The sequence below is a fragment of the Glandiceps talaboti genome, chromosome 16 (assembly GCF_964340395.1).
Source record: "Glandiceps talaboti chromosome 16, keGlaTala1.1, whole genome shotgun sequence".
NCBI lineage: Eukaryota > Metazoa > Hemichordata > Enteropneusta > Spengelidae > Glandiceps > Glandiceps talaboti.
The window spans coordinates 10,780,692-10,800,568 of record NC_135564.1 but is presented as its reverse complement, the minus strand read 5'-3'; the positions used below and the strand labels follow the sequence as shown (position 1 = coordinate 10,800,568).

Below are 19,877 nucleotides of genomic sequence, written 5' to 3'. Positions count from 1 at the left end.
TGTATGTATGTATGTATGTATGTATGTATGTATGTATGTATGTATGTATGTATGTATGTATGTATGTATGTATACGTATGTATGTAGTACATGTATGTATGTATGTATGGATGGATGGATGGATGGATGGATGGATGTATGTACGTACGTACGTACGTACGTATGTATGTATGTATGTATGTATGTATGTATGTATGTATGTATGTATGTATGTATGTATGTATGTATGTATGTATGTATGTACATGTATGTATGTATGTATGTATGTATGTATGTATGTATGTATGTATGTACATGTACATGTACATTGTGTATCTAATAATCTGTCAAATGTCTGGCCTGGATTAGGATTAAAATTTAGAAATGAAAAACAGTTGTCTGGCACACTTATAGAAAAGATGGTGTGGAACAAAACAATGACACCACCATTGATATGATAACACTAATACAAGAACCTGGAATTGAAACTTTGGCCTTTTTAAAAAAAAAAAAGATCTAGTTCAGAGTTAGATTAAAATTCAGCTATGAATAATAGTTGTCTCATAGAAAGTGTTAGTCCAGTACAAACCTACATGTGTACATGTACATTTTGTACGCAATATTAATGGTACCACTGAAACGAGAACATGAGACTGAAACTCTGGTCTTTAAATTAAAGGTCCAGTTCAGTTCAGATTAGGATTAAGATATGAATGACAGTCTGGTATACATGTAGTTGTAGAAAATGTTAGTCCAGTATAAAACAATGATCCTTATGATTCCACTGACATGATAACCCTAATGTGAGAACCTAGGATTGAATCTATGGCCCTTAAAGTTAAAGTGTTACTTCTATACAATGTACTTGTACGGGTATAGCCTAGGATAGTGTAATTTCTCAAATTGTAATTAGTTTAACTAATTTAGCAATTTAGTTTCCACGATGAAGAATTTGATCAAAATTGCTTATAAAGTAAACATGCAAAAAAAATCAATTTTATTGAAATCCAAATAGATTTGAAAGAACATATAATAATGTTAATAATGATAATAATAATGTTGATTTTTATACAGCAGCTTTCCCCAGTCTGGGTGCTCAAAGCGCTTTACGCTTATTATTACCCCTGGCATGGATCTATAGTGGCACAGTGGTCTTTATACTTCCTCAACTCCCTGGGGAGCATACAATCCATTGCAGCCTTTACAAACACAAATGATTTAAGCGTTCACACAACCTCTATTTTACCAGGTCCCCAATTATACAGCTGGGTTGACATATAATTATATCAAAAAAACTTTACCCTACAAAGGAATGGAATGGCCTAAGTGATGCCACAATGTCCCACTTTTCCAGTATAGCTGCAGTGTACATTGTAATTTGTAGGTAGTCTTGCAACAAATTACACACTTCCTCCACATATACAGAATTGAACATATTCTGTAGACAATACATTTGTACATAGAAGATGAAAATTACACATACATTTAAAAAACTATAATAATATCATTATTTGTGGCATTGCCTCAAATAATAACATTAGTTTGGATTTCATTGCACCATTATGCTAATTCAACAACCAGGGATATATCTATATCTATATCTATATATATGTACACACACACACACACACACACACACACACACACACACACACACACACACACACACACACACACACACACACACACACACACACACAAGGTCACCTTGTGAGGTTCTGTTATCCGAAGATAATAAGTATAAATGTACATGTATGGTATGGTAACAGTACATTTATATACCCTAGTTGTGGTTGTAATGGCAAGGAGCGAACAGTCTTTTAGTTGTCTGTATGTTTGTGTACATGTACATGTATGTACACATACATTTGTATGTGTATGTGTATGTGTATGTGTATGTGTATGTGTGTGTATGTGTATGTGTATGTGTACATTGTATGTGTATGTGTATTCCCAATAAGTATTATATCATATGTGTAGTGGTAAAAATTCTTCTTGAAAGAGTTGTGGTATTTTATACCACTGCCATTGAACCAAGAATTTTAAATGTCAGAATTCAAGTTGAAGATGGAGATGACCTTTTGTAGAAACAGAGATACCTAAATGAAAATCAGGGGTCATACACAGAGATCACTACATGTATATGTTAGTGACCTATTTCCACTATGTAAATTACACACTGGCAATAACAGTTTAATGGAACCTTATTGAAACCTGAATAAAAACTATATTTAATGAACAGCTATGTGAATGATTGGTGGTGTATGAGTAGAGCTAGAAACAACCATTATTTCAAATTTGTGAATATACTTTAATGTAATTAGACAATTACGATACCATTTAAAGACAAACATTGTTAGTTCAAATTGTATCATGATATGTAGGCCTGCAGCAACTTTCTTTCAATTATATGACAGAACCCCGTGCCACGTGAGCGCCAGTGTGGGTACTCGGGGGTATTTGCACTCTTGCTTGCAGTGTTCTCTGCAGCAGTACTTTCACCAGCATAATGAGTGAAAGTGCAGCATAACACACTGCAAGCACAAGTGCAAATATCCCAGATTACCCACACTGGAACTCACGTGACATGGGGTTCTGTTATTATTACACATGTAGCAATACATGTAATATTAATGTAGTTAGAGCTAGAGAGTGATTTCCCCATACTGGTATTCACGTACATTTTGTATAAGACTTAGACACAACAGCCCTTTATACTTTCTCAACTTCCTGGGGAGTATGTAATCCTGTTGCTGTCTCTGTTAGCGCTTAGGTTTAGATCAATTACGAAGCAGCCTATCCTATCAGGTCCCAAACTAGATACATGTAGTCAGGTTGACTGAAGCAAAGTTGTAGTTCAAGACTTGCCCAAGGACTTACACCATTTTGAAACAAGTGATAATAGCAAGCCTGGAATCAGCAACTTGCCAATTCCTAGCTGGCCACTGTTGCCATTGATCTATCATAACCCTGAGTCTACATACATGTACATATAGACTGTTGACTCTAGATGTGGCTTGAAACTCCTCATGAAACCCCTCATTGTATAAAATGGTTTGATTTTGGTACCTAGTCAAAGTTCAACTCTTAATCTTGAGTATATTTTCTATATCTTTTACAGATTACTGGTGAGAAGATTTATACGACTATGATGGGTGATTAAATGAATGCCAAGCAAACTGTTAACTCCCTGGTTTAGGACAAACACAGACAGTACTGTCTTATCAGACAATGATACTTCTTTGTCAAACCCATGTCATGGTGATATCTACTGATATGAATTGACATTTGGAAAAACAATGTAAAGCCACTGTAGCAGTGACTTGTATCTGAAGATTGCTGACTTTTGAAGTAATCTCATATCAGTATGAATTTCAACCAAGAAATTCCTTTGGTAAATAAAGGAAAGACAGATGACAACAATTGGAATGGTGAGAAAGAGACTATTGAACATCAAAATGATGTCAACAAGACGGGTACTGAGTTTGTGAAAGTACCCTTTGGATGGCAGAGGCTGTTACAGAATGGCTGTGTGGTCTATATAAGGTAACAGGACAGTATTATTTATGAGAGAAATCTACTTAGAACTCTTAGTCAATTAGGCATTGGAACTTGATGTTTAGACTATAACTGTTGAAGGTCAACATAAATACAACTGTGGGAATAAATGTTAATGAATTCTAGATTCTTAGTCAATCATTTGCAGAAAATGAATCCCAAAGTTTCACCAATGTCTAACCTCATCTTATCATCCCAGCTAGCTGTAGTAGACAATAGTGATGAGGGGTTCATCAAACATTTTTTGTTAGGTTGCAAACATTATAGATACAATTACAAGTGAACATTTCTACTGGCCGAGTAAAAAAAAAATTGGAAGTGATACTCCATCCCCACTCCCACCCAAAAATTGTGTTGACTTTGAGTAGAAACTTTCTCATGACCAGAGGTTTTATGAACATTCATTCCCACACGACATACATACATGTATTAGATTTAATATACAATGTCAGATAATGATAAAGAATACATGATCCGAGCTGAATATTATCAGTATTCATTTAATAGTCCTCAAAGGATACATAGTTCACAGCTCACAACAGAACAAATAAAAACAATATACTCTGTTTACACAAAAACCCTGAAAAAGATGAGTAAAAAGAAAGGGAAACTAAACAAATGCAACTTAGCATCGATTTAACAATCTGACAGTTGACGGGACAAAACTTTTTTTGTATCAAACTTTGGAGCATTTAGGACAACGTGTATGAATATTGGGGTATGGAATTTGAAAATTGAGTTTCCTGTGACATAGAGATATACATGTAAAGATGAAGCTGTATTAGGCAGGGTTGAGTTTACATAGAAAACGAAGACATACAGATATCTCTTTATGTTACATCTTGGGAAAATTTGTTGATTTGAGTTCCAAAGTATATGGTATCATGATAGTATTTCTTAGTATCTGGATATTACTTAGGCGATTAAAGGCATCAGTTTGATCGTATCACTTGCTGGGAAACCATATCAGAACGAAATATTGTGAAAAAAGAGAACCCTGTATTGAACACTGTGACTAAAATTTTGCTAATGAATTCTATTTTTCTCGTTCACTTGTAGTCCCAATCAGAGCCTATTGACATGTTTAGAAAACATCAAAGAATACCTACAGACTGAAGGTACATGCAAGTGTGGACTAGAGTGCCCCCTAGAGTTGGATAAAGTCTTTAATTTTGATGTCCATATACTTTCCAAGCAAAGGACCACAGAAGACCTGAAGCAAGATGGTGCTCTTACAAACTTGTGTAATCATAAACGAAAGATTATTGCCATGGCAACATTGCAAAGCAGTGTTGAGGAGCCACCTATTAAGACTGGTACAACTCTTCCGAATGCACATGTTGAAGAACGCCGGCCTACAAAGACCAAAACAGGTGGGTGTTGATCCAAAAAAATACCAGCATAGTGATAAAAGTAAACTACTGTCAAGAACTATAAACCTGGAAAGTTTGCTTAAGACTTGTTTTTGTTTGCTGGAAAACAAAAATGCAAAAATAAGCACTGACTAAAATACTTCTTGTACATAAAGACAATGTGCCAGTCTGGTAATTAGTGAAAATAAGTCTTTGAGAACTAGCTGAATACTATAAAATCGATAAATTTTCTAGTGGTGAAAATATCTAGGTTTACAGTATGTCTTCTTGTTGTTTTGGTCACTCTTTACTGAAAGTGGTATCTGATAGGGTGGAAGAACACTTTGTATCTTTACAAATTATTGATAAATCTGATGTGTACCTAAATTTATGTTGTGCAACCATCACACCAACATTGTTAACATAGATTAAGCAATAAACCACCCCCTGGGAATGGTATACCAAGAGGTTTTGACCAGTCAACGAAATATATGCACGAGCGATAGCGAGTGCATATATTGAGTTCACTGGTCAAAACCGAGTGGTACCATTCCTAGGGATGGTTTATCGCTATTATATTATACCAGTATATTGAAAATATCAGAAACAAGATAAGACGCAATGTTTTCTGGTTTCATTTGTGCCCCCATCCCTGCACAGACTACAACGTTCTAGACGTACAGTGAACATCAAAATTTGGATATGTGCCAACTGTGCATTACCGCTCATTTTAGATGCACTAGTTCGATGTCTAGACCAATCAGATCTCTCGATTCACGCCATCAATATACTGGTATAATATAATGTTAGATATTTGAAACTTCACTCTCTTTAAAGATTCTAAAGATTCCATCATACCAAAAGTATAACAGAGTATCTATTGAATAAAAAGTCTAATTAAATATGTGAACAGCTTTAAAAACAACTATGTCGACTAGTCAGATTTTGTGTGTCGCAGTTCCTAGGGGCTACACAGCTGGATGAATACCATAGGAAAATAATAGAATGCTTGGTAGCCAAAGAGGTGCTATAAATGTGATTATGTGGTTGTTATTGTGGTGATGTTGATGGTGGTGGTGTTATGAAAAATTAAAAGGCTGGGGCAGAGAAATAAAAAGTTATCTTCTCTCTGGCATAGCTGGTAGACCCTTGAACAGTTCTGCTAACTTTAAAAGTGACACCAGGTCGCGTAGCACTGAAGTCACTCACTTTGCCAAGGTACTGTCATCCTTGGCTTTTGTTCAGCAACCTTCTGAATGCAGATCTGAGATCTTACTACAAGAATATCTTCTCTCCTAACTGACAGACATTTACATCTGAAATACATCACCACATCTTACACATACCGGTACATCTTACAGCTCAAATGTCAATGTCATGCTGTCTTCTGTAGTCACAAAATAATCATCTCTGTAATTTTCCAATCATCAAATAACTTCATATCAGGATATCGTTACTATGTATTTGTATAACTTTGTAGCATGTATGAGTTCTCTAAGTCTGATGTGCTAAACATTTCAAATCATGGTCCTGTGAAGGTAGAGGATTACTGACTGTTGAAAGCATTATGTATGTCTTAACTGTTGCATGTACATGTATGATCACATACATAGTCAAATAAACTGATCTAGATTGTTCTCTTCTTTATGTTCTAGGGGCGACAAGGTCGACAACTTCAAGAGCACGTTCAAGGACACGTCCAAGGAAGAAGGCATCAACTAATACGAATGCTGTGTACCATGCATACCCAAACATGTCAGTTTATGAACTATTAGCCAGGAGGGGAGAAAGACCTCCATCAATAACCAATTTACATCCATCATTACCCAATATACCGTTTGATCATCATCTGCAACAGCACAGCATTCAGGTGCAGCAGCTTCAGATACAACAACAACTCCAGATGATCCAGCAGAAACAACACCAATACCAACATATGCAGGGTTGCCTAGATCAACAAAATCCCAAAATGGGTGCAATGAACTTTGACCAGAGAAGCATGTCTCCGGCATCAGCAAAATCGCCTATGAGATCACCACTTCATTCACCGCTCAGGTCACCATCAACAAAATCACCGATAAGAAACCCATTTGAGTTTATGAGAGCTGATATCAATCCAGATTGTGCCATAGATTCAATGCAGAGAAATATCTCCAATCCGTTTGCAAGGACATCACCTATGAGGAAAAGTCCAGTTTGTTCTGGTTTTCCTCCTAATCCAAATTTAAGGCAAACTCCCAGTCCAGCCGTGTCTTTACCAAGTCCTGCAGTATCGGTGAGACAACAGCAACGTAGTCCTGCATCCAGTGAACCAAGCAATCCTAGTCCTCTACAAAGTCCCAGAGACACAAATACAAATGCACTCAATAATCTGGGTACGGCTGGAAGCAAATCGACCGTTGGTGACGCTACTGGGAATTCTTCAGGGAGTGGAAATGGAAATGTGCCCACAATTATCCCATTGCCTAGTAATTTAATGCTTCCAGCTACCAGACAACAACCTGGAAATAAGTCAAGTGGTAGAACTCTAACATCAGACACAAGTTGTGTAACATCAAGTCCAACTGACGTGTCTGTAACCACAGCAACGGCAAGTCAAGACAATCAGACATTGATTTCGAGTGTGCTCACTAAACTGCTTCCATCAGCTCCAATTTCTAGTACTACAGAACAGATACTTTCCACTATGAACCCAGCAACTTCATCACAGCAAGGGAAAAACAACACTGTCGTGATTGAGGACAAATTGAAAACTTTCATTCAACAACAAAATGACCTCACTAAATCACTGTTAAATAGTTATGTACAACAAGCAAATGAAACCAAAACCAAATCTCAGCCTGGTCTAGCAGGAGTTACTCTGCAGCAGATTTTCAGTCAAAATCCAGTTGCATTTCCAGCTAGTAGTCTTCTGTCTGCCGCAGCAAAAGCACAGATGGCAAGTCAGGCCTCACAGTCTAATACCACAACTCTAGCATCAAATCCAACAGACACTCGGAGTTCCAGGACTTCTGTGATGTCTGGAATGGGAATTGATATTCCAAGTACCGTTGGAACAAGTGGGGATGTGAATTCCACTACGGTAACTCTAACCAACGTGTTGCCAACCAGCACTGGTGTACAGTTCACACAGACATTCAGAAAGGATGATACGTTACTGTCAACCAGTTCACATGTAAGTCAACCCCCTGACCAGGATAAATTAACATGGTCCACAAAAATGAACAATGTTGCAAAATGTGGAAATTCGCCAAACGTGATGTTCAGCTCTATGAAAGTAAGTTCTGATACATTTGTGCCACCTGGACAGTTGACAGAAATGCCTTCAATAATGGGAAATATAAACACTGCCATGTTGGGGACAAAAGGTGGACAAAAACTCATTCCTGGAAATATTCCTGATAAGTCTCCTATTGAATGCCTGGAGAGTACAGTCAAAAGTATAGAGTCTTACAAAGAACCAGATGTTGTGATCAACTGTACAGCAGACTCAGGGTTGGTGCCCTCAGAGATCTCACAAATGAAATCTGATTCTGTGCTTATACACGAAGCTGAAAGCTCTGGTCCGAGTGTCATGAAAGTAGGTATGCCGAAAACAGGAAGGCCTCTCAGTCATGAAATGATGATTGAAGGTCAACCGCATAGAGAACAAATGAACGTATCACCAAGGCGAGATTTTTATGGACCAGCTCACACTGTTAGTAGTGCTATGAATATGCCTGTTGACAATCAAGGGTTAAAATCTATGAACATGTTAGGCAATACTTTGCTGAACAGAGATGATGCCATTCACATGAGTATCAGTGCATCTACAGGAATGCAAGTGAACAGGACAATGCCAGGAAATGTGCAAACAAGTTACCCATTACAATACATGCAAATGAATCCACCAAGTGGTGCTATGGCCTTCCAGGGCAACTTCAATGAACTGAACTCACAGCAAGTCAACATGATGCTTCAACAACAAACTTTATTGCAGAAACAACAACAACAGCAGCAGCAGCAGCAGCAACAACAACAACAACAACAACAACAACAACAACAAATGCAGCAACAGCAGCAACTACAGGTCCATAATAATGCATTTTTCAGTAAATCTATGCAAGTACCTTGCAGTGGAGGAATGCCAATAATGACAAATGCTGGAGAACAAATGAATATGAATGTTGCTATGTTGATGAATCCTGCAAATAGGAATATTCACATTTCAGATGATAGAAATATCCAACACTTTAACCAAGGTTTTCTCAGTCATGGCAACCAACCACAACAACAACAACAACAGCAACAGCAGCAGCAACAGCAACAGTGGTCTCCTCAACAACTGCAACAGCTTCAACAACAGCAGCAGTTGCAACAATTACAGCAGCAAGTGCACCAGTCACCGACATCCATTGTAAGCAACTCCTTGAACCCATGTGACAATTTTGTCCCCATTGTGTCAGCATCAAAGAAACAGTTGAGACAACAGAGTAGTAATTTGTCTTTCAGTATGGCAGCTATGAACCAACCAAACAATCCGATGTTTTGCCAATTCCCACAAAGTAATAATAATAGTAATCCAGGGAATCTTCCATTGCCAAGAGTGAACATGATGAAAAACTTTCCTCAGTGTTCCCCAGTGAACAAACAAATGTTTCCAACTATGCAGCAGCAGCAACAACAACAGATGATGGGAGAAACCGTGCCACTGCAGGGTAAGCCAAGTCCAGTGCATACACAGTGTGTAGATCAAAATGTCATTCAACAACAAGTTATGTATCATAACTTCCAAATTAACCCCAGTCCTAAAAACACTTGTATGGTAGACCCAGCAAACAGTGGACATCAACTTCAAAATAGTAATCATCAACAAATTAAAACTGCACAACAGCCAAGCAGGACAGCAAATGTACCATCAGGGAAAACATCACCCAGAGCAGGTGTTGGGAATTCTGGACACTCGCATTCCAAACCACGAAGCCAAAGGAAAGGGAAAGATAACCCTTTAATTAAAAAACCAAAGAGTGTTAGTAATCCCTCAGCTTGTAATGCTGAAATTGATGCCATATACAAAGCAGTCGTTGATGCTGCAAACTCAGGAGTAAGGGTTGTTATCACAGGAGGAAAGAATAAACAGGCTTCAAAGGGGAACTCCTCAAAAGTAAATGCAGAGACTACTGTCACGGAAACAACATCAGTAGTACAAGCTTCATCTGCATCTTCGTCACCACCATCATTGTCATCCACATCCTCGCTATCGTCAGCAGACAATAATTCTGAGAGTGCCTTGATCACACCAATACCTGAATCTAGCAGAACTTGTTCAGCCGAGAATACCTCCAGTTTAGTTTCTGGAACCAAACCGTCACCACTACCTAATAAACATACTGACAATGATGACTTGTGTGATTCAAACCTGAAAAACTGTGAAAACGGACAAAGTAGATTAAAGGAAGCAGAGAGTGTTAACAACGGAAAGCATGTTGATTTAAGTCCAACTGACAAGCAAAACAAAATTGAGAACATCAGGCATTCTGAAAACAATTGTGATAATACCGTCCATGAAAATGATTCCACCGGGCAGATATGCAGCTTGCAGGATGCAAGACATGACATGTTGTCTGTTGGACATTGCAGTCAACAAACTCGTGTAGCGATAAGTACTAATTCAAGCAGCAAAACTACTTATACAGCAAACAGTGTTGCCACAACTCCAGGAGTTGTGACTGTTACTGAAGGTTGTGAATTCAATGACAAGGAGGCAAAAGACATTGCCAATGATAGAAATACAATAGTCATCAGACAAACTGAATATCATTCAGGTTTCTCAAATTTACATCGGTTTAAGGAAATGGCAGGACATGTAGTACAGAATGATGCACATTTCACAACAGATGGAGGAATGGATGGGTATGAAGACGGTGATGATGATGACGATATTTACGATGAAGAGGAGGAGGATGAGGAAGAGATGATAGTAAGGCAAGATGGAGGTAATTATAGATAATATTACAAATGTACATGTATGTAATTGTATGATGTGTATGTATGTATGTATGTATTTATATATGTATGTATGTATGTATGTATGTATGTATGTATGTATTTATATATGTATGTATGTATGTATGTACATGTATGTATGTATGTATGTATGTATGTATATACATACGTACGTATGTACGTGTGTGTGTGTGCGTGCATGCGTGCGTGCATTTGTGTGTGTGTATGTGTGTATTACATACAGCAAAAAGATGAAAAATAATCATGCCAAGCAGCCTAAAAACAGTCCATAGCTAGACTGAAAAATTCATCATTGAGTAAACTCATACAACCCCATGATACAACCTAGTAATGTTCATGTACAGGTTAACAAGAGCACCAACAGTGGTGAATCTTCAGTCTATGCATCATTTTATTCATAACAATGATTTGAGAGATTTGAATAAGTTTGATTTTCAGGCAAATTGGCTGCCGTACATGTACATTATATATCTGTACTTAAAAATATTGATTTCTAAGTTTAAGTTGCACTAGTTATTGGAATACTAATTTTTTGATCAGACAACCTACAAACTGTTAAAATGCATTGTGCATGTTATGTAGAGCTCATTTTTATCCATAACTAGTACAGTAACAGGTGGTTCAATACTGTTCAGGGTGTATGATATTATGAGTAACTTATTATATCTAACAGAACAGTTTCAAAAAAATTTCAGTTTTTGCTCCTCTTAGACATCTCCTTAGTTACATAAATTACATAATCAAATGATATTCTCTAATATAATCTTTTATTTATTTTTTGTGTGAGAAGTTGACAACCCTGACTCACCTGATTTCATGGACTCCACCATACCAAGGACTTTTGATCTTGGTGATTTGGTTTGGGGTCAGATCCAGGGTTTCCCATCATGGCCTGGGAAGATTGTACCAGAACATGATGTCAAACTCAAGTTGGAGGATTTAGAATCAGAGGAAGGAAAGGTTGGTATTTTCAATCCATCAAAATGTGTGTGATAGTGAAAGAAAGTGACAGGTGATATTTCCTGTATCAAATAAGGATCATGTGTGATAGTTGTATAATTTTGACATGCTAGATGTTTACTTGTGCATATTACTATTCATGATATAGTTTTTGAATATTAAGTAGATATATGACCAGTGTGCCCACAATTTACAGCCAAATTTTGTTGTTGTTGTTGTTGTTGTTGTTGTTGTGAGTGAAAATGAGAAAAACCAGGCATTCTTGTGAGTCACCATATAATAAGAGATACAGGAATACTAAATGTTGGTGCATCACTAGAAATTGTGTGCATCAGTGGTGCGTCAAATTGGCTTACAGGGCACACAGTATATGACTCCTTGACAAGTAACTTAGCCTTTGACTTGGCAATAAAGTAGCTGTGTTTAGTAGAGTACCCTGTGACTGTGATTGTCTTTCCTTACCCATCATGCCAAACACTAGTCAACCCACACACCAAGACACCAAGACCATGATCAGAACCTGATTGTGTTACATTGGTGGCAGTGGTGGGATTTTAACCCATATCATCTAAATGATTGGTCTAGAACTCACAATTCAAGTAACTGAGGTCAAGATACAGACTCATAACAGTAATGGTAGCAGTGCTTTGTAGGGTACTCTGGTTGTCTTTCCTTATCCATCATGCCAAACAGTCAGTCAATCTTCTACTGGGAACACAAGACCATGATCAGAACCCAAATGTGTTTAATACATTGGTGGCAGTGGTGGGATCTGAACTCATGACTAGTGGGGGAGGGGTACACAACTTGAGTCACTTTAGTCCTATGGACTTATAGTAATAATGTTACAATGTTTTGTAATGTTCTTTGTGACTATGTTTATCTTTCTTTATCCATCATGCCAAAAATCTGTCAACCTACTACCAAGAAGGTATTACTATTTCTTGTGTATTGCCTGAATATCCTCACAATTTATGGTTGGTTTTTCTCATCGTAGGTGTGGGTGATGTGGTTTGGTGACCATACATATACCCAGGTGGAACCTGAAAAATTGAAAACTTTATCAGAAGGTCTAGAAACGCATTACAGGGCAAGAAAACGAAACAGGAGGTAATACAATCTACTATCATTTCCTTAGCTTTTGGAGTGAAATCTTTCTGATATGATAAAAGAAACACAAGATACAGAGTATCCTAAAAAGGAATAAAGGCAAATTTTAAATCTGTAAATGCACAAGATAAATAACACAAAGAATCTTTACAATGTACTTAATAAGTATATATGTATTCCTCAGCTAAAAATTTGAAACAAAGAGAAAGTATTTGATAGCGGACATCCCTCAACTGGGTCTTCACTGACATGAATATGGATTAGATGAACATTGAATAGTCATGACTCCCAAGTACTTATTACCATCAGATTAATGTGATGTTACTCTCTAGTAACAGAATCAAAAACATTGGGATGTCATGTATATGTGACTATTTTCCTGAAAAATGTGAATACTTAGACCTTTCAGAAGAGAGGGAAAAGAGCATGAATGTCATAAAATACTATCCTAACCAGTCATTTCATTAGTCTAGATTCTGGGCAGGGAGATAACTTCCATTTCTAATACAAATACATAGTGCCATCTCTAGTAATTTGTAGCATAACTGAACCATTTATCAAACCTTTCCAAAATACTTGCATAGTATTCAGTTGTGTTTCAGTGCCATTGGCACCAAATTATTAAGACTTTGGTAGGTGAATATAGTACTCAGTGATCATTACATATGGTAAACACATTGCTGCTGTACCAAGTGTGTCTAAACATTGTTTTCACTGTGTCTATTTCACACATATTTGTGTAGCCACTACCTCTAAATTCTCATTGTGAGTTTGGATTGTTTGTACCCACAGGGGTAGAAAAATGAACAGCCACCTTGAAGCTGCCATTCAGGAAGCTATGATGGAATTGGATGACAAGGTAAGGCATTTGGTGTTAAGTTCATGTACTTCGTCTTTTCAGGGAGGTGTACATAATGAAGTCTTTCATTAATCATGTAAATTTCTGCTCAGAAGCAAAATTTTGTTTGAGCATCTTTTGTTACTGTCTAGGTTTTCATAGTCTGAATGCCAACATGGTTTCTGATTGTAACGATACATGTATAGGAACTAGACTAAGTTTTTCATAGTGTGGGCCCTGTGTAAATAGAATAACTGCTGCGCTTTGAACTTTTCAAACACATGTATGAATTGAATACTTGCAATTGACAGTTGTGTGTGTGTGTGTGTGTGTGTGTGTGTGTGTGTGTGTGTGTGTGTGTGTGTGTGTGCCTGTGTGTGTATGTTAATGTTTGTATCACCTTTATGTAAGGAGCAAGAAAGTTTTCTAGTAGATTTATTTAAAACTAACTCTAATTTCATTTATTTTCAGCCATTTGATTCCAAATCAAGGAGGATGTTCTATAAATCTAGACCCAAAATAAAGAGAAGGAAATTGCGATAATGATTGTAATGGTGTGTCAGTGTTATGGGGAGTCTTAGATGATGGTTTTTAGAAGTGAATGACACTTCAAACAAGTATTGGAAATAGTGAGTCTGACGCCAAGTGTGAAAACAGGAAAAGGAAACGGCAATAACGATTGTGGGTATATAAAGATGTTGGAGTTGTTTTCATCATGCCGGAGTAGTACCAGTAGTTAGGAGAAGTTTGTGACCAGATGGACACCAAACAATCCTTCTACAACCAATCTGATGGTGTGGTAATTCGCCTCGTACAACTAATGGATTAGTTGAACCTGTAATAAGGAGTTAGCAGAGTTGTACCCAAATACAGATTATTTATTGAACATATACACAAAATGGTCACATGCTACCCAAAATACTGTATACCGGTTTTTTTAAAAATGTGAATCATTTATTTTTGCAAGTTTGAAAAAAAAAATCATGACAACTCTAATAAGGAATGACATTATTTTACATAGTTGAATCATGCACGTAGAGTATCAAAAACATATTCACAAACAAGAGCAAATAAGTCCAATTTGCAACATATTTATTATTTATTTACAAAATTGATAAAGCATAAGTTTAAGTTTGCGCAGACGTACCAGTAGAATATCTGTTGATAAAAGGAGTAATGTGCACTCTAAAAGCAGTGAATTTGGTAAGGGATGATAAGCAAGTAAAAGCTACCTGAGATTTCCTTGCCAGAGTTTCCCACCAAAATAATGATACCATGTATGGAAGTGTAGCCAACTCATTCTAGATTCCCTATCTCTGTTACCATGGCTCCCAAAACTTTACCAAAAACACTGACACAAAATGTTGCGACTGTAGAAAGTTAGAGCTGTATGTGCCGAAGTAGGAATCAAATCAATTCATGGTGTTTTACACGCAAGGATACAGAGTGTTGAAAAGTATGTGTAGTGCCAATGAAAATCATGGTTTTACAGTTATTTTTATTGCTGATCTTACAATAAATAAACTGTAAAACACATCATGCTGTTCAGTCCTAAGACCTAAAAAAAAAAATTGCTTGGTTCCGGTTACCAGACCCCACCTAATTTTTTACGCCAACCGTAAACTTTTAAAAAAATATTTGGGGGAAAAATAATAAAATCGCGAAAATTGTGAAGTCTCGCAAGAAATAGTGGATGCAGAAACTGACACCAACTTTAAAAAACAATACGAAAGTGTTCTTTCAATCTGTAATGGCTGTACATCTGATGAGAAGAAACCAATAATACTGATACCATATGGAAAACAATGGAAAACGTAACTACCTGAAGTAGACATTCACATATGAAAAAAAAAATATTTAAAAAAATAAAATCAAAAATCATCCTACCCCACCTATTCTAAAATTGAGCGTAATTGGAACCATAGAATTTTTTTTATTAGGCCTAATTAGGTCTGATAGGCATGGCACGACATGTCATTATGTTTTACATACAGTGATGAAGACAGCATTGCAAAATGATGCCAGTGAAAATCATAGTTTCAAAATATATTTTACAGCCTATCTTGCCAGTAAATTAAAAAGAAATGTTCATACCATGTATGTATGAACCATTTTTTGCTGGAGAATGTATTGCTCATGCAATTAATAGGACGGTAAACTATAATTACTTTAGTATGGTAATTACTTTAGTAAGTTGGAAACGAATGCAACATTTTGTTCCATCTACATCTACTATGGACCTTGGTCACACAAATGATTCAATGTCTTTCTCCATATCAAAATATCTTATGTGTTTCCAATTTACTGTTCAAAAGTAATTATTTTTCACTCTTTTTCTCTGTCTTGGAAGCATATTTGTTCTTTGATTCGATAGAAATCGATTGTGCAAAGTCTAATTCTTACTCGCTAATGATAATCTTTGTTATACAATTCTCAGTACCTGCAATAGTATTTTTACCTCATGCTATGGGATCAAAATAGAACAAGAAAGTCGACTTATTTTCACATGTGCCTATAGTAATGCATGTAAAGCACATGGAGTGGAAGTTACGGTGTCAACAATGAAATTAAATATTTATTATTTTTATGATGCATGTCTACACAGTAATATTCTATTTCAGGTACCGAGAATTTATTATGGTAGAAATCTGTAAATACATGTAACATGTAAGGAATACATATATATTCATTGCACTCTGTGTACAAATGTCAAATTTCAAACAAGTTAGACAGCTTGCTAATTACAAAATGGCGTAATAAGAATGATTCATCAATAGAAACGGTGTACAGTAGATTTCCGGGCCAGTACAGTAGGTAGACCCATGGATTTCTATGGCGCAAAAATTAATGACCATGTTTTTTGTGAAATATTCAGAGAGACTGTTAAAAATATTCATTTTGTAACTTTTCTGTTCAAACATTATTTATGAGACAACATGGTGAACCTGTTACTAGCAACTTTTGAATTATTTTCATTTATGTTGTCAGTTTTTATAGTAGTCGGTGCCTGGTGTACTGACAAAATATTATATTGTTCAGCATATGAAATATGTCTGTAGAACTGATGCAGTACTTGGTTTAGACTTCACAAGTAGGAATTTTGAAAATTAAGTCTTTTGCGAGTTGTTTTAAATTAATAGAATGGTCTTAGTACTTCATTTTTTTGTCAGTTTTTCATTTGTAATATGCAACACTGCATAGCATACAACAGGGTATTCGACACAGCTTGATGGGTCAGTTTTGATTTCACTTTCACAAAAGAGCACTTGAATTTTTATATTTTTAATGATTTCTTTGTTATATAAGGAATGCGAATGTGCTCATGCAGACTTATAAATGTAGAAAATTGATAAATGAAAAATTACCTGAAATTTCCTACTTGTATTACCATATCTGTTGATGTTATCATTATTAGGATATTAGCTGGATCATTATTATGAAGACTTTTCGCAAACCAACTTGTCTTTTTCAGTTGCTTTTTATATCTAGTATAATATTTCCATGATACTAGTATTTTAGAGTGGTTACTTAGTATGTTTGAAATAATCTGTCATGGCATTCTAAATTCTGAATGTGGATAGTATCATTAACACACTAGAAAGTGATCTGTTGCCATCAAATATCAGATTTGGTCCATAGCAATGAGACTTTGTCCATAGCAATGGTATTACCAATTAAAGATCAGACTTTGTCCATAGCAATGGTATTACCAATTAAATATCAGATTTGGTCCATAGCAATGAGACTTTGTCCATAGCAATTGTATTACCAATTAAAGATCACACTTGGTCCAAAGCAATGGTTTTACTTATTTAAGATCACACTTTGTCCATAGCAGTTAGACTTGGTCCATAGCAATGGTATAGATATTACCAATGGTATTAGCAATCAAAGATCAGATTTGGTCCATAGCAATGGTTTTACCAATTAAAGATCAGGCTTGGTCCATAGCAGTATTTTTACCCATTATGTGTAATCTTGTGCTATGCGATAGTTGGTGACTGACTACATATCAGTTAACCAAGTGGAATTTAAAATAATGATTGGTCCATTGCGATAGTCCCCGTCAAAAATCTCACTTGGTCCATCCTATTATTAGTGGATTGGACATCAGTGATTTCACTTTCACATAGCAATGTTATTACCCATCAAATATCTTTTGCCACAGATTAAATGAGATCATGGATGACTAATAGGATAGACATAATCCAAGGGGGGTATGGGTGCCAAGATCTTTTTCTTGGTCAATTGTGCAAGTACTGTTAGTTCATTGGCCATCAACAATCCACTTAATCAATAGCAGTGTTTTATACTAGCCAGTAATGGTCTCACTTAGTTCATGACAATTTTCTTTGAATGTAATAGAGAGAGAGTTAATAACATACAAGTATATATGTATCATGTCTGCTTTGTGACATGTTAAACATGAACACATTATTTATTATAAGTACCAAATATAATTTGAAATGAGAATGGCCAAACACACTGGAGCTGAATATAAACACACACAACTTATTACAGTGTTGAGAAGTTTATTGACTGTGAGAAGTTCACTTGAGCTGGATACAGTCAGGTATAGAAATGATTTAGAGCTATAAACTAGGTACTGTGTCCTTAACTCCTGAACTAGAAGTCATGGATGTGCTGCAGGAATGCTGACATAATTAGGCAATACCTACCAGTATATAATATTTTTTTTCAGATTTATGCACATCCACGTTAGATGCTTTCCAAATGGACATCAAGCTATCCAAAGAGAATTTGAATATTTCAACTCCTTTTAACACAGAGAGGATTTCCTGCTTGGGGAGGGGGAGGGGGATGAAGAGATATTTGAAATATTAAGAATAGAAAGATGTGAGAGAGTAGTTGCGTTTTCACAAGCATCATATCATACCTCCATGGTTGACATAGAGGTTGAAAACACAGTAAATTATCTGATGCGTGAAACACTAGTATGTAGGAAAGAACAAATGAATGATAATGTATACATACCACAAATGTATATGGCAAAAAAATGATGATTGCGAGGTGAGAAATGAATTTAGCCGCATGAAGGGATGTGTCTTTTGTGTATGTATGTAGTAGTGACTACCATAGCCTTTATTAAAGTTTTCAGATACACTGAAATACATCTATAGTATAGCCATGTTGTCTTTTTAAAGGAAAGTTGATATTATTATTATTGTTTTCAGAGTTTAGTACAAATGTAAAGCCGTATTTTATTTATTTGCCATCACTTATTGCAAATTTGGCATGTGTACAGACTATACTGCATGAAATGTATCTTTTTTTTTGCTGACATAAATGACTTTTTGTGTCACTCTATAGATCAGCTGAACATGAAAGAATATACTTTTTTGTTTTGTTAATTTTTTTATAAAATTGGGGTTCTACCAATGTGTAGAAATGTACGAATAGGGATTCACTGATTCAAACAGTAAAAATATGTAATTACTATAGTAGACATCTGTGTGCAATGGAAATGTTTTCTTCATTTTATTCGACAAATTTGAAAGAAGTATTTAGAAATATTTAGGGTTATGAGAAAATACTTGGCTTTTTATAGTGTATCTGCATATATTGTATTGATTCCTGAGGTGAAGTCGTTGCATTCTTTGTAACCTTTTTGAATTCATCACAAAGTGTAATATTTTCATATTATTCCAATGATAGAAATAATACTCTTCCAGTTGAAATGGTGTGCTTGTGTCTGATTTCACCCACACTCCCCTTCTTTCACCTATAACTCTTGACTCCAGAGTCTGTCTATTCCTCAGCTCATGATGGTATTGTAATTGAATCGCGTGAAGATAAAAGGTATTTCAGTTCTCTTGTTAGTATGATTTTCAAGGTAATGTTTTAAACACATCTTGGAAAGGTTCGATAATTCTGTCAATTTTTCCTCTCAGAATCGTTGATCCAAGTCTTAAAATTGAGTAGATACAAAAACGGTATTGATAGATTAACTGATTTTTAAAAATGTCTGACCAGAATGTGTTTTTTATAGCCCAGTGATATTATCGCTACCTCGATATAATGATCACCAAGATAACCATCGAATTCAAAGTTTC

At 36.0% G+C, this 19,877-nt stretch overlaps 1 protein-coding gene across 1 annotated transcript; it reads left to right on the top strand.

Moving 5' to 3' along the window:
• The first annotated feature begins 10,625 nt into the window (after nucleotides 1-10,625).
• On the top strand, nucleotides 10,626-14,689 carry LOC144447843 (methyl-CpG-binding domain protein 5-like). The gene is made up of 5 exons (XM_078137958.1): nucleotides 10,626-10,864; nucleotides 11,686-11,855; nucleotides 12,853-12,965; nucleotides 13,758-13,824; nucleotides 14,275-14,689. Exons 1-5 carry the CDS (start codon nucleotides 10,723-10,725, stop codon nucleotides 14,344-14,346), a joined length of 564 nt encoding a protein of 187 aa, XP_077994084.1. The 5' UTR covers nucleotides 10,626-10,722; the 3' UTR covers nucleotides 14,347-14,689.
• The last annotated feature ends 5,188 nt before the right edge of the window (nucleotides 14,690-19,877 follow it).

Bases quoted from the DNA above. Each gene is read 5' to 3' on its own strand.
- LOC144447843 (XM_078137958.1), top strand. From the start codon at position 10,723: ATGGCAGGACATGTAGTACAGAATGATGCACATTTCACAACAGATGGA. The intron at 10,865-11,685 runs GTAATTATAGAT...TTGTGTGAGAAG, and splicing joins GATAGTAAGGCAAGATGGAG to TTGACAACCCTGACTCACCT. The intron at 13,825-14,274 runs GTAAGGCATTTG...ATTTATTTTCAG, and splicing joins TGATGGAATTGGATGACAAG to CCATTTGATTCCAAATCAAG.